Below are 16,460 nucleotides of genomic sequence, written 5' to 3' on the forward strand. Positions count from 1 at the left end.
GGTTTTCCAGAATTTCTGGTGTTTGGAAGCAAAAGAGGTTGGAAAATTATTTCAGCTGGAAAATGTTTTCACGCCACCGGGTGGAAAATGACTTCCACAACAATTTTCCTGAAGTTAATTTCCGACGGCTTCAGGACTCATGAAAAAGGAGCTGGTGAGAGTTGTAGAAGTTTTTTAACTTCTCTGTCTTTGAATGCTTTGTCAAGTGTCCTCCGTAAGACTATCAAATCTCGCTTCCACTTCCAGATCCGTACTTTGCCACAGCCAAGTTATCTCTTCTATTTGAATAAATCAACTTACAAGATTCCGCTGAACAATACAGCACCAGTGGACTTTTTTCATTTTCTCCACGAAAAACAAGAAGGCCACCCATGAAGATGATGAAGGCCGTGAAGAAGCTCAAGTTCTGGTCAAGAAAGCAGAAGAAGAGGAAGAAAAAGAAGAAGGCATTGTTCATTGATAACCCACCACCACCACCATGCCATTGTCAGTACCAATATTACTGTCCGCCGTATGAGCCCTCTGCTCCACCATTACCAACATCATCATCTTCATCATCATGGGTTGAGTACGATCACGAGGCTCAAGACACCGTCTATGCAAACTCTAAGTTTATCTCATTTACCTCATCAAACCCAGCTCAAGTTCAAGATCCCACATTTGGTCCACAAGACTTCGGTTCGGTTCCACAACCCAGACCGCAAGATCCTACAATGCCAGCTGCTGCCAGCATTACTTCCTATCAGCAGTACATGGTGCCAAATCCTGCTTACGGTGTTCCACTTCTACCTCAAGTTCGAAGAGAAAGGAGGGGTGGAACCTTTGGGTGCATGTTTGCCTTCAGGGCTCATTTGTTTCGTTGCTTCTTTCCATGCTTCCACATTCGGGAAGCCAAAAGGTGATCAGTTTGCTCCTCTGCATCAATGCCATCATCAGCAAGAAGCATCATGTAACGACAAAGGATTTTCCTTTGGCACAAGTCTATTGATATTTCTGGAGTATGAATCGTATAATGCCTTGCATGAATGGTGAACCGCCAGGAATTTAAGTAATAATGGTTGGCGACCTTCCCCTCTTTTTTATCTTTTGCTATCTTATTCCTTTTCTCTATACTCTTACACAAAAACATCTATGAAGATACAGAAAAATCTAGATATACAGTGAGTCTTGCCTTTTAGAAGTTTTTTCGGAGAAAAATTGATTCTTTTGCTATTTTTGGGACCGTTTTCCATTTGGAGATGGATTTTCGTTTTTGTTGAGCAATATTTTATATTTTGGCATATATTTGCTTCTGTATACATTGAATTGTTCCAGCTTATTACCAATTCGAGTTGGAAAATTCAAGAATTCATGGTGTAATATGAATAAATATTTTATAAAAATGATAATATGATTATAATGGATAGAAACTAAAATTAACTTGTAATGAAATGAATGTTTTAAGAGTAGAAAAATATTTGCAATATATCAACAAACATATCAGAAAATATTTTCATTGACAAACCAAACACCGAAAAATTATGAAGAAAGGAATTCGGAAAATATTTTCACTTAATAACCAAACACTGGAAAATTACGGGGAAGGAAGTGATTTTCCAGAAAAATGACTTCGATGGAAAATATTTTCCCTAGAAAAATATTTTCAGTCCAACCAAACGGACCCTTAGTACAAAACATTGGAAGCCCAAAAAAAAAATAAAAGCTTTTAAAATTGGGAAAAGAAAAATAGTGATTGAGTTTTGCATATAATTTGTACTAAGGGAATTTCATACTAAATAAATTCCTTTTTCTTCTCCTATTATTTTTAACGTTATTTATTCATGCCTCTAATTTCTGTTATATTTCTTCTTCTTTTTTGGCATTATTGTCTCAAAATTGGGTTTAATATGCATATTTATTGTTTTGCACTATGAATAATTAATTAATAATGAATTTTGTCAATTTTTTTGTTTATGTTGAGAATTAAACACCACATTAAACTATAATTATATACTAAATGTAACATAAATTGATCATATTTCTTTCCTTGTTTCTTTTCTTTTTTTTCCTCTACATCCCACTAAGTTATCTGTTGACTTTAAACTGAAGTTGGTATTTTGTAGATTATTTTCAATAATCTCAATGTACACAAACATTAAAATAAATTCTTTAAAACTTTGCTATTGGAATTTTATACTCTAATAAATAGGAAATACAAAAAAGAAATAAAAAAAGAGTTTTTTAAAAATTCCTAAAAGAACCTTAAAATAAATTCTTTAAAACTTTGCTATTGGAATTTTATACTCTAATAAATAGGAAATACAAAAAAGAAATAAAAAAAGAGTTTTTTAAAAATTCCTAAAAGAACCTTATATTTGAACTTATTTTAATTTCTTTCAATGGAAGAGGGGCGAGATTTAAGAACAGGGATAAGGAGCCCGAGACAGAGGGAAAAATACGAGGTACTCTATTGCTCAGTCTAGTTTTTATGCCCATGGATTCAGCAATAGTTCGAAAGGTTGTCCTATTCGTGTATTTGAACCAAAAACTACTAAATCCTGGAATCTAATATTGATACTTAGGTTCTCTAGTTTTTATAATCACAACTATTAGTTACAACAATTTCAAACCCTTGTCCACAAGCCAAACCAAAATCTGCGTAGTATTTTTTCGAATATTAAAATTAGCAATTTCTTTTTTCTTCCACTAGCATTCCCCAATTATATCTAACTCAATATAGAGATGCTTTTATAGTCTAAATGATAATTTCAAGTTGATTATTAGAAATTTTATAGGGATTTAGGTACACATGTATCTCATATATTTAAATCATCTCATGTCTATTTATCTTAAAATGCTAACTGTAACGATTTGAAATCTAAGTGCCATCTTGATTGATACTTCAAACATTGGGAACAAAAGTGCAAAATCATAGCTATTGACTAATGACTAACAAGAATTTGATTTTTATAGTTAGTCATGAATAAAATTCAGTCAATCGTTTTATACATGCTTAAATTTAGAAATTTTAAGGATCAAATTTATTTTGGTCGGAATGTTAGGGACCATTTTGAGACACATACCAAACATTAGAAGATGAAAGTGCATTTATCCCTAAAATATTATCATCAGTACCAGAAAGCTACAAAGAGCCACTAGCAAACACCTTTCAGCGGCTAACATAGGAACAAATACGGCTAAAAATGTGCCCTTGGATAACGGGAAAATATTTCCAACAAGAGGTGTCGCTATTAAATCGAATATAAAGCAGGTTGTAGTATAAAGAAAATTGGAATGGGATTTTGTTGCTGAAAAGATTTTAACCTTTAGTCAATGAGTTTCCGTTAATTGTCCTAAATGTACTTAAAATTAAAATTTTTTAGACCAAATATGTTTTTATTGAAACATCAGGGACCATTTTGACATACAAACTGTATATTGGGGACCCAATTGCATTATTTTACTTTACCTTTTCATGTATATAGAGAAAATTATTCAAAACGTCTATCACTTTTTCCAAATAAACTTTTTCATCCTTCAGTTTTAAAATGTTAACTTTGCTTCTCTTACAAATTTAAATTAGCAAAATTCACTCCCAACCTAATTTTCAAAACCATTTTTTAGCCTAAAATCACCATGTGATATATATACATGCAGTCATTTTTTATATACAAAGAGGTCCAATTTCAACTTTTTTAGCAACAAATACGAATTTGATGAAATTCCAATTTTTTAGGAAATAAATGCGTATGGTTCCTGTTGGATTTTTTTAGGGGGTAAAAAATGAATATGGATCGGGTCATTTATTTAACTACAAATGAAATCTAACTTTTTTCCCCAAAAAAATAATTATGGGTGGATCATGTTATGGATTCAGAGTAAAAAATGATCGAAAAACTAGGTTGGTACCAAATTTTATCGATTTGATTTTGTAAAAGACGTAAAATTACTATTTTAAAAGTGAATGATGAAAAAATTCATTTGATAAAATGTGAAGGATGTTTTGGACAATTTTTCCACATATATAACCAACCTATCCCATGACACCATTCTCAGCAATCCTCTTCATCAGTTTATCAATAATTTTTTACTCCATTTCATTTTGATAGTTTTGTTTTTCTTTTTTCAACCATCCCAGATTATAGGCCGCCTTCCAATTTAAGAATATAGTCAACTTTTAAATTCTCTAAAATACCCTTATTTAATATACTTTGTTATTAGTAAATATAGCCTATCTTATTTAATACAATCAATTTTTCACCAATAATTGCTTTGATACATGTCTTGAATGGTGCAATATACAATCATTATCATTATTATAATTAATGTAAAGATATAGTGGTTAGTGATACTCCTAATATCAATGTAAGGGTATTTTAGAAACAATATTAGACTAGATTTATTGTTTCAATAAAGTTAATTAATTTTTCTTAAACTATGTGAGAAAAAATCAAGGCTATCAAAGTGGGAGGGAGGGAATATTTCTTTTGTCTTAGTTGTGGGGTTAATTACATATAATCCCCTGTCATTTCATCTATTGCCACATGACATCCTAATATTTTAAACTATCCACTTCACCTCATGTGATTTTTTGTAAAATATAAACTTGAAAAAAATAACTTATGCAACATCGTTAGTTAAAATATCAGTAGTGCCCTTATTTAAATGTTAAATCAATCGACAATTTAGCCATCTTGTATAAAATTATAGGGAGATTACGTGGATAAATGCAAAAATCACAAGGCGGTAAAGTGGATATTTATACAAACTATAAGGGAGTTACATAGATATTAAGATTTTATTGCACATACTTTTAAAGTGCGTTTTGTATGAATATCGTAATTGGTTTTGTATTCCGTCCATTTTCCACTTTATATAAAACTACAAGGGATTATGTGGTTATTTTAAAACTTGAGGAATGTCATTTGGCGTTATATAAAATGACAGGGAAAATAAGTCATTTATCATAGTTTGTGCTTCATTTTCATGGTCAAGCTAGACTTGTCAGTTGCTATCAGTGAGTCAATAAAATGGTTGAAACTGCTTTACCATGGGATCCCTTTATGGTAGGAACGCAGAGAAGGACCGTGTTGTACTGCAATGTGCTAGCAACAGAGACGTTATTTTGTGGCCAACGCGCGTGGAGATGAAACAAAATGGAACGTGTCCGGATGCAACCAAATACCAAGGAATACCGTACGCTGGCAACCGCTTAGGATCGTAGAGGAAGGGATAATTTCAGGATTGATCCAGAGGTACATAGCATTTGCAAATTTTCCCGTAAGGAATGGAAAAATGCGACAACTCCCTTTAAATGTAATTGTGTGTAAAGAAACTACCGAAATTAAAACAGATAATAATTATAAATTTGACACATATGGGGGAGAAGAAATTGGAAGAACAAAAACTGGAGGTTAATGTACTAGTTGTGCGTCAACTTAAAATAGAAAAGGATTCATGCATGTATATAAGATATATATTTAGTACCCAAATATTCAGCCTAAGCATCCGATTGAGCTTTGAATTGTCCATTCTTTTTTCTCAATTTTTTAATTGATTTGAAACGATCAAAATATCATTAATGTCTTTTGATTTGCATTGGAAATAAATATGTGCTTTTATTCGTTAACTATAGTCTGTAAAAGTATACTTGCAAATGTTGCATTTGAAAAATAGGAAAGAAATGTTATTTGACTATAATTAACAATCAAAAATTGTATTTGTTAGTAACGTTACCGAAATTAAAATCAACAATTAAATTTTATAAACCGATGTTGAGGAAACCTCCCACAATTCATTTAGGGTCCGTTTAGTTCATGGGATGACATAGGATTGGATCAATCATCCTGTGTCATCCCATGTTTGGTTACATTTTATACATGGGATGACACATCCTATGTAACCGAATTAATCCCCTATTCATGGGATAAAATAATCCCAAATCATCCCATGGAGGAGATGGGATTAGTCATCCCGGGATGACTAACAGATAGGATAATAAAATTTTAAACTAATTTATCCTTACAAAAAATACAAATTTATAGTCTTATAATTATATAATCCTACTGTTACATGATAATATAATATGAATGGACTAATTTGCCCCTACTATTTAATTTTAAAGTTTTTTTTGACTAACTTGCCCTCACTACCAATATAGCAATATTTGAACTAATTTAACCTTATGAATGATTCAAATTCAAATTAGCTATTATTTAACCATACTCTCGCCTAATAATATCATAATAAACAGACCAATTAGCCCCTACTAATTCGATTAAAATTTTTGACTAATTTGCCTCTATTCATTATTTTAAAATTTTAACTTACCCCTATTAATTGATTTAAAATTTTGGACTAATTTGCCATACTAACATCATAATAGAAGGACTATATTGTCCTTGGACTAAATTACCCTTACTAACCTTATTTTCTAAACGAAATTTATATAAATATATAATCTTATTAATTGGACTTTGTGAATGAGGACTTCAATAAGCGCAAACTCGATCCAAAGAAAAATGTTCTATATTAGCCAGAGCTCGGATCATTGAAAGCTCTTAAATGAGTTAGGTTTTAATTGATTTAACGTTAATTTAGCCAAAGGTTGGCCCATTATTTAATTGAATTTCAAATTTAGGTTCAAAAGATTGGTCAAAATCTATTTTTAAGGGTCCGACTGGGCTAAGTTTGAATGAATGCGAATTTTTATATATCAAAACCCTTGATTTACTTTATAATTATAAAGTTTTAAACTACTGTATTTTAATAAAATTTATAAATATTAAATTATTTTATTAAAATTTTATAAAATTTTAACTTATTTTATTAAAAAGAATCTACAAAATAAGGGATGGTTTGGTTATTAAAATAGTAATCCTTCCTCATCCAATCTCCAACCAAACACAGGATAGGATTATTTTCCAACATATCCTATCCAACCGAGAACCAACCAAACAGTACATAATTTGGATTATTTATCCGGGGATGACTCAACCCAGGATTAATAATCTGAGGATGAGTCATCCCATCTCATCCAGTCTAATCTTACCAAAAGTAAGCATGATAATCTAAGAACTGTAATACGAAACTAAGGAGATATATTTGCAATTGGTTGATTTCACTAAAAATACCCATGAACCGTTTAATGATTTAATGATACCAACCTTGTGTGAAGTAAAATATGTATCGTCTCGCCATGTGGATGTATTTAAAATTTGTAATCTTTTATTATGTCTATATTTTTTTATTTAAAATAAATCCCCTCCTTTTCCCGCGCTTCCCAAATCCATGGTTCATCATTTATATTCAATTTGATCAACTTTACTGATGACCGACCTCATATAAATTTGTATTAATCATGTGTTCTATATTTGTTGTCCATGAAATCGTATGTATTGTTGTGTAATGAAATCGCTAACAGTCCTTGAATAGTAGTACTGGTTTGTTTTTTTTTTGTCTGTTACTAAAATTTGGATAAAATATGTGACGTTAATGCCAAGGTATTGGAATCTTTTTCCAAAAAAAAAAAAAGAATTTTGACTACACTTTCTTTTGTCACAGTAACATACCGTGGTGATTATGTTACTTCTTACCACCATTGCTTAATTATTGTGATAAATAGGCCACTTTTATCACGATTTGTCCAATAGGTGATAAAATGTAAAAAATTTATTGATAGTTTTCATATGATGTGGCAATAAGTATGAATATTGCCTAATTAATTGAAACATAATTATGCTGTTCATTGAAATGTAGATGGAAGTGAACTGATTATTAATTGAGATATAAATATAAATATCAATAAATGGACAAATTATGAAATTTTTAAATAGATTAAACATGTTTAGTGGTTATGATTGTAAATAATATAGATATGTAGATATGTTTAGTGGTTATCATTGAAATTTGCAGATATGTAGTTTTTATCATTACAACAAATTTTTAATCTATATACTATATTTAGCATATTTATATATCATGGACTTTGTTTTATGCTGCCTAATAATTAAAAGTCAAAATGAATGTAATACTCGTGTTTGATAAATTGTATACTTAATTTAAGTATGGTTGATAGTAATTGTGATAGACTATTGGGTTGTTATTATTTAGCTTCATTTACATTATTAAACTATAATAAATAATGAAAAGTATTGTTAGAGTAAATTTAGAGTTTTAGGGTTTTCATTGTTATTGTCAGGTTTGGAGTTTAAATGTTATGGTTATCAATTAGGTGTTGGAAGGGGTGAAAGGATAAAAAGGGAAAAATAAAAATTTCAAAAACTTACATTGTACTTCATTCTCTTGATTTAGTTTGAAAGCAAAATTTTGAAAAACCTAAAAATGACCGTTTGCATAAATATTTTTATCGCTAAAAATATTTTTCGTGGTCCGTCAAAATATCCTTTTTTTCCATTTAATTTCGCTTTTTTAGATACAATTAAAAGCCCAACCACTAAGCATTAGAGGTGATGTTAAACTAAGTAGGTCAACTCAAATTCGCAAGCTACTCAAATCAACAACTCGGCTTAAATGAAATATTGACCCTGTTATTCACACTTGAATTCAATATTGTTAAATTTTTAATTTTCAAACAATTTATGTATATTGAGAGATACAAGTTAAGGGAATGGTACCCAAAAGGGACAATAGAATTGTTTATAAGTTTTAATAGCAATAAGAACAATTACAAGTTTAATAAAAATTATTTTTGACTTCAATAAATTTATCAAGTTTTGGCACCGATGATGAAAGTTTTTATTTTTGTGTCATAAAAATAATGAATATTATTATAACAGTACAATCTATACTTGAAATAAAATAAAAAACAAAAACTTTGTCAAAAATTATACCGGAAGGAGTGATTTAGTGAAGTTGAAATTTTGTTGAAATGAAAGGTAAAAAAAGAAGTAGCAGAATTGATTCGAAAAACAAAGGCCGAAATAAAGCCTATAAGTGTCTGCTCTATCACTTGATTCCTCTCACTGTAACCCCAAGACACAACCTTCTCAACAAAATCAGCCGATGTACTCTGACTGTCTAGTGTTGAAAACCAATTGTTTTCTTCAACTGTCTGCAATAAAGGTTCGTTATTTCTTTCTTGTATTTCTCTCTAATTTGGTTTGCAAATATTTTTGCCGTAATGTTTACCTTTTTAAAATTTTAGAAAATTTTTGTCGAAATTGTTGTCGGATCCTTTGAGTTTTGGGTGCAATGAACTTTGTATGGTTATTTACATGATTAATTTTTTAATTCCCAAACTTTGTTGCCCTAATTTGTATTTGTGCACAACAAAATTTTTGCCGAATCATCAACCTGTGGTTCGTTTGTTGTAACATTAGGGTAAGGTGTTACAATGTCAAAGTTGAACGATAAGTTAAGTATTCGGAATAGTGAGTGAAAAGGCGACGAGAATTATGAGTAGTTTCCACTATATAGCAGGATGTGTGTAGAGGCAGCCGATTTCTCTGGAGGCATTTGGATGTTCTGGAATAGCTTAGAGCTGGGGATTGAAGTAATAGGTACAAACTGGCAATTCATTCACGCGATGGTCCGGGATGCCTCTCAACGGGAGTGGCATCACCCGACAGGGGTTTGCGTCGAGAGTTATGGAAATATCTTAAATTGGTAGGATCCCGTATAAACTATCCCTGGTTGATTATTGGGGATCTCAATGAGATAGTAGAAGCAGATGAAAAAAGGGCGGACAAATTTTTAGGAGAGTCGGTGAAAATAGGCTCAGGGATTGTATTTATAGCTGTGAGTTAATTGATTTTGGGTTTAATGGTCCATCCTTGACATGGAACAATCTTTGGGAAGGAGAAGCAAGAGTTAGGAAACATCTAGATAGGGCACTATGTAATGAGGAGTGGAGACTTCAATTTCCAGAAGCAGCAGTTACACATCTGGCCCGGGCACACTTGGATCACCACCCCTTATTGTTGGAGGATGCTGTCAGAGGCAGGAAGCCAGCAGGTCCTAAGCCTTTTAGATTCAAGTTGGCTTGAACGACCCATCCAGGTTTTATGAAAGAAATTGAGAGATGCTGGGGGAAGGAGGACGATTTACTACAGAACTTGGTGAAACTCTCAAAGAGATTTCAAATATGGAACACGGAGGTCTTTGGGAACATTTTCCATAGGAAGAGAAGATGCTTAACAAGGTTGAATGGCATACAGAAGACACTTTCCCAAAAAGAATCGAAGTATTTGGAAAAGTTAGAGGAAAAATTAATTTCAGAGTATAATAAAATTTTAGAACAAGAGGATGTGTTTTAGAAATCAAAAGTGACATGGTTGAGGTGTGGAGACAGGAATACTAGATTCTTCCATCTCTCTACAATCATAAAACGAAAACGCAATGAAATTCTGAGCCTCAAGGACAAGGAGGGCCGGTGGCAAACAGATAGGGAGTTGGTAAGAGACATTGTGGTAGATTTTTCAAAAATTTATATAGTAGGGAGAATGCTCAGCCTTTGAATAGAGGGGGTGCTAATGGTTTCAAGGGTTTAACTAATAGGCAGAAAAGCTTTTTAACACACGGGGTTAGCGAAATGGAAGTCAAGAAGACACTGTTTGATATGGGAAGCAATAAAGCACCTGGACCGGATGGAGTGTGTGCGGGCTTCTATCAGAGATGTTGGTCAAAAATAGGACGCTCACTAGTCAAATGGGTTCAGGACGTCTTCAGGAGGAAGAAGCCACCGCCTGGAGTGAATAGCGCACTAATATCCCTTATACCAAAAGTGAAGAGTCCGGAAGTCGTGGCACATTTGAGACCAATTTCTTTATGTAATGTGAATTACAAGGTAGAGACCAAAGTAATTGTCAACAGATTGAGGCCCTTGCTAAATGAGTTAGTGGGTCCAGAACAGGCAAGTTTTATTCCTGGAAGGCAATCGTGTGACAATGTGATAATTATCCAAGAACTATTAAACACAATGAGGAAGATGAAGGACAAAAAGGCTGCTATGATAATTAAGATAGATTTGAAAAAAGCTTACGATAGAGTTAGGTGGGATTTTTTACATCAGACTTTGGAATGGGTTGGTATTCCTCAAGAGCTAATCAAGCCAATTATGAATTGTATACAAGTGGAGGCAACTGCAATTCTATGGAATGGGAAAAAATCAGAGAGTTTTGTACCGTCTAGGGGCTTGAGACAGGGGGATCGCCTTTCACCGTATTTTTTTGTATTGTGCATGGAGCGTCTGAGTCATTTAATCTTGCAGGCCATGAAGGGAAAACAATGGAGAGGAGTGAAGACATCAAGAGCTGGACCGATGATAACTCACCAAATGCTTGCGAATGACTTATTGTTGTGTGCAGAAGCCACGCCTTTACAAGGTCAAATAGTTCATAGCATCATGGCAGAATTCTGTGGTATCTCAGGACAAAAAATCAACATGGATAAAACCAAGTTCTTCTGCTCGTAGAATGTAAAAAGATCGGTAGTCAAGGAGATAAGTAAGATTATAGGGGTAAACGAGACAAGAAATCTTGGAAAGTACCTAGGAGTTCCACTTATTCACTCAAGAGTTACTAAAGGCATGTTTTAACCTTTGTTGGATCGTGTCAGAATGAAGCTAGCTGGTTGGAAAAAAAGAAGCCTATCCTTTGCAGGGAGAGCCACTCTAGTTAAGTCAGTCCTGTCTGCTATACCAACGTACCACATGCAGACAGCATTAATCCCGGTAGTGGTGTTGGATGAGTTGGAGAAGTATGCTAGAGGTTTTCTTTAGGGGGATAACGAGGAGAACAGGAGGATTCACCATATCAACTGGGATACAGTGACTCAAATAAAAAAGAGGGGAGATTTAGGGATTAGAAGAATGAGGAAAGTGAATGTGGCAATGCTTGCTACACGGAGTTGGAGGCTGTTTAAGGATGAGTAGGCTTTGTGGGGGAAAATGGTTAAGGGAAAGTATGGTAAAGGTATAACAGGAATCAAGTGTTCGTCTAGGATTAGGGATTCCCATGTGTGGAAGAGCATTGCAAAGGGTATTGAATTACTTGAGAAGGGAGTGCAGTTGAGGATTAGGAATGGAGAGACAATACGATTTTGGAGGAATAAGTGGTTAGAGGATGTTCCATTATTGGATGACATAGAGGGGGAAATTCCAGAGGAAGATGTGGAGAACAAGGTAAAGAACTACTGGAACAGCAATGGTTGGAATATAGATAAACTTCGAGCTTGGCTAAAACCAGTGTAGATACAGAAGCTCATAGGCTTTTATATCCTCCCTGGCGCAGTAAACCCTGACCGGTTCTATTGGAAACTTGAGCCAAAGTGTGTATTCACCACCAGATCGGCATACGAATTGACTTGGTTGGAAGAGGAGTTGAAGGAGGAGTCAGCAAACTGGAAGAAGATATGGAAAACACAAGGTCCAGGACGATGGCAGTTTCTACTCTTGTTAGTGAGGTATGGTAAACTATTAACGTAAGAGGAAAAGGCTAAAAGGAAGCTGAGCCGGAACCCTTGCTGTCCAATATGTGAAATTGTGGTTGAATCAACCATCCATGCTATCCGCGACTGCAAATGGATAAAGAGCATATGGAAACAGTTTGTCAGGCAAAATAGATGGGAGGAGTTTTTGAACAAACTAGTGCAGGGTTGGGTGGATTGGAATCTAAAGGATGGAAGAATTGGAGGGGAAGGGAAAGAGGAATGGCAGCTGACATTCCAACAGATTGTGTATCTTGCATGGTTAGCCAGAAATTCCTTCTGTGCCACAGGAGATTAGCAGAAATTGGATATCAAGAAAGAAGACATTTGCAGACGCATAGGGCAAGCCAAAGAAGCGTTACTTAGGGCAAATGTTCTAGGGAGAAAAGAGGTAAAGTTTACCAGATGGGAAAGGCCTCTAGATGGTTGGTGCAAGATGAATATGGATGGAGCTGCAAACCGTACCTCTGGAAGGGCAGGAGCCGAAGGTACCCTCAGAGATAGTTGGGGGAAGTGGAAAGCTGGTTTTAAAGTGAATCTTAGGCTAACTAATAATATGACAGCAAAACTATGGGGAATACCTAAATGGTTAGAAATGGCTTGGAACTCTGGAGAACGAAGAGTGATTTTGGAAACTGATTCAAAGGCAGCTTTGGATCTAATACAAGGAGCAGGTTCGGAATCACCATTATCCAATCTGATACCTCTCATCAGGAATTACACAAGTAAGGATTAGGAATGTTGACTACAACATGTTTGGAGAGAAGGGAATAGGTGTGCAGACTGGCTGGCTAAAATGAGTGTTAACAATGAACAAGGAATGCAGATTCTAACTGAATTTCAACAGGAATTGCGGGAATTGATTGGAGCAGACATTTTGGGGGCTGCGACCCCACGTTTTGTCCCTACTTAAAAGGGTCGACCTCTCCCATGTAAACAAAAAAAAAAATATTTAGAATAGAATCACAGGCAAGTTAGTTGGGGCTTTTGTTAGAGTAAGCAGAATCGGGATAGAGTGATGTTATCTAATTATCCTAACCTTTTTTTGTTTGTTTGGTCAAAATGAACTTGATTGAGTTGGCTGGGTATGTAGGAAATGAAGAGGTTGTTGACTGCAATTGTAAATGGGTACTGGACTCTGCATGATGGGATATTTATCGGTTAATTAGTTACCTAAGGAGGTTGAATATACAAATTGATGGCCCAAATCATTTGTGTACTCAAGTCTTCTGATAATTCACATATCATATAATTTGGAATGATTATTAATTTGTATAATTTAGGGAAAGATGGCCGGTATTAATTAAGCACAATTAGCAGTAGTCCTAGTCATATGATTGCTAGAAGAAATAATAATAATATTTGACTATTGACACAAAGGTTCAACTGCATGACAACGTTTGCTCTGTGGTTCATGTACTGGTTGGAGCCTTTTGGATAGAGTACTAACGATTATTTATTTGTGTTGCAGTACCAAATATTCATTAGTACTAGAATTTGTCTAGTATAAGCATTTTAAATGGTGTTACATAAGCCCTGATGCATAATAACTGAAAGCATTCAAATGTATAGTATCGAACCTATTGGTTAATAAGCGTGCCATTATAATTTGTTAAGACCATTTTTGATATGACATTAGGTTGATGGGTAACTGCAAACACAGTTGGGATTAGCTGGTTGGGGATGCTTGGGTTATCAATTTTGTAGATGGAAGCATTATAGAATGCTCCATATAAATTTTGGGAGGAGTGGCACATGGGTTACAGTCATTCTGAATGGTAGATAACATCCGCACTACAAATGAAAATGGCTATAGGACAAGCATCAAGCAGCCGGTATATTGCCTTGAATGACAAAGTAGAAGACAATGGTAACAGATGCAAAATTATAAATTCGACAACGTGTTGCATAGCAGATAGGGTAACAGGGCAAGGGGACGCAGGGGAGCATGTCAGTATAGGTGGGGGAAATGAAATAGCCGCATTTGGTGTTATTGATGATGCAGATGTATGTAGCATGGTGTTTGAAAGTACTAAAGAAGCGGAATCGTTCTATATGCTATACCCAAGAGCAATCGGTATTGGGGTGCGCAAAGGCTACAAGAGAAAAGATAAGAATGGGATTGTCTGTCTCAGATCATGGGTTTGTAATAAGGAAGGTGAAAGACATGAAAAGCACATAAATAAAAGGGATCGAATAAGGGAACCAAAGGCAATAAGAAGAGTAAACTGTAAAGCACGTTTCAAGATTCGATTTGATCATGTGAAACAGAAGTACGTTGTTGAAGAATTTGTTAGTAGACATTGCCACCGTTTGTGCAGCCCTGAAAGTGTGTAGTTCATGAGGTCACATAGGAAGGTTGGGAAGTCGGACTTACATCAGGCAATAGTTATGCAACAAGCTTGCATAAGACCAAGTCACATAATGAGGCTACTTGTTGTACAGGCTGGAGGCTATCATAACTTAGGATTCCATGTAACAAATATGTACAATGAGCTAAATCGGCAAAGGCAAATAGCAGTTGCTCATGGGGATGGTGAATCAGCAATCGCATTCTTGTCAGGCAAGCAAGGTGGTGATCTCAATTTATATTTCAAATATGCAGTAGATGGCCATGGCCATCTGAATCGGCTGCTTTGGGCTGATTCAGTGTCTAGAGATGACTATAGATGTTTTGGTGACGTGTTTGTGTTTGACAGCACCTATAATACCAACCACTACAAATTTCCATTGATTGTCCTACATGGGGTGAACAATCACTACTCAACATGCATATTTGCCTGTGCTCTGATAGTTCGTGAAGGAGATGAGGGATATGATTGGGTAATCAGTACATTCTTGGAAGCAATGGACGGAAGGAAACCAATAGTAGTTGTAACTGATAGGGACAAGTCTATGCAAAAGTTCATTAAAAAATTCATGCCGACGGCTAAGCATAGACTTTGCAACTTCCATTTGCAGATGAATGCATCCACAAATATAAGAGATAAAGGCTTCCTGGAGCCGTTCAAGACATACATGTTTATGAATTATACACCGGACAAGTTTGAAACGAGGTGGGCAAAGGTTGTTAGTCGTTTTGGGTTTGAAGATAACGAATGGGTTCAGAAGATGCACTGGAAGAGGGAGTTATGATGTATGGCTTTCTTAAGAGGCAACTTCTTTGGCGGTATGCGGAGTATCCAACGGTGTGAGAAAATGCATCAAATTTTAAAGTTACATTTTACCCCCTCTCCTAATTGAACCTGTTTGAGTGCCTTCAAACATATCACTTGGCTGTAACCCGTTTGAGGCATAAGGAGAGGCGTCATAGGGTTATGACAGAGCACACTTCTCTTGTGCCAGCAACACAATTACATGCGCTGAAAAAACATGCAACTGATGTTTTTACCAGGTCCACATTCCTTGTGGTTCGTAAGGAAATGAAAAAGTAAGGGCTATTTTGTAAGATTAATGGCACGGATGATGGCATCACCTCCGTCCATTTCATGAAACAGCTCTACCAATACTCATATTATACTATGGCCTATAACAGGTCCACCGGACATATAAAGTGCTCATGCTTGAAAATGGAAATGCGTGGGCTGCTTTGTTGTCACATGTTTCGTGCAATGCTATTTGAGAAATTGAAGAGGATTCCTCCTAACTGCACCATGAACAGGTGGACTCGACAGGCAAAAAAAGGGGTAATTAGTATTTAGGAAGACTAAACAACCAGCCCTCGCCTAACAGAGATGCCCAAATATTCTACACTAGTTTCGGCAACTAATGGATTATGCATGCATGCATGCAAGACAGCCAATGGATTCGCAAATGCATTGGAATTGTTTCAGAATGAGATAGTTCGACAATTGAAGAGCCATAGAGGTGAAGGCCATGCAGTTGTTCAAGAGAGCAGTGAACCTGTGGGTGAAAGGGAATGGATTATGGACCCCGAAATCATTGCATCACGAGAGTTGGGTCGAGGGAAAGGGAGACAAGCAAGAATGTCGGTGAGGTATTACTGGATCAGTTGATGTTTAATGCACTTCTGT

The 16,460-nt window shown here is 35.0% G+C and overlaps 4 protein-coding genes across 4 annotated transcripts; all 4 read left to right on the top strand.

Moving 5' to 3' along the window:
* The first annotated feature begins 371 nt into the window (after positions 1-371).
* Positions 372-902, top strand: LOC113770971. Its single transcript, XM_027315608.1, has one exon. The coding sequence runs from the start codon at positions 372-374 to the stop codon at positions 900-902; it is 531 nt and encodes a 176-aa protein (XP_027171409.1).
* An 11,966-nt stretch (positions 903-12,868) lies between these two features.
* LOC113770981 lies at positions 12,869-13,339 on the top strand. The gene is made up of 2 exons (XM_027315617.1): positions 12,869-13,151; positions 13,245-13,339. Exons 1-2 carry the CDS (start codon positions 12,869-12,871, stop codon positions 13,337-13,339), a joined length of 378 nt encoding a protein of 125 aa, XP_027171418.1.
* Positions 13,340-14,232: 893 nt separating this feature from the next.
* LOC113770990 (protein FAR1-RELATED SEQUENCE 5-like) lies at positions 14,233-14,763 on the top strand. Its single transcript, XM_027315625.1, has one exon. It carries the CDS (start codon positions 14,233-14,235, stop codon positions 14,761-14,763), a length of 531 nt encoding a protein of 176 aa, XP_027171426.1.
* A 3-nt stretch (positions 14,764-14,766) lies between these two features.
* LOC113770995 (protein FAR-RED IMPAIRED RESPONSE 1-like) lies at positions 14,767-15,561 on the top strand. Its single transcript, XM_027315630.1, has one exon. The coding sequence runs from the start codon at positions 14,767-14,769 to the stop codon at positions 15,559-15,561; it is 795 nt and encodes a 264-aa protein (XP_027171431.1).
* The last annotated feature ends 899 nt before the right edge of the window (positions 15,562-16,460 follow it).

The sequence above is a fragment of the Coffea eugenioides genome, chromosome 1, assembly GCF_003713205.1.
Source record: "Coffea eugenioides isolate CCC68of chromosome 1, Ceug_1.0, whole genome shotgun sequence".
Lineage (NCBI taxonomy): Eukaryota > Viridiplantae > Streptophyta > Magnoliopsida > Gentianales > Rubiaceae > Coffea > Coffea eugenioides.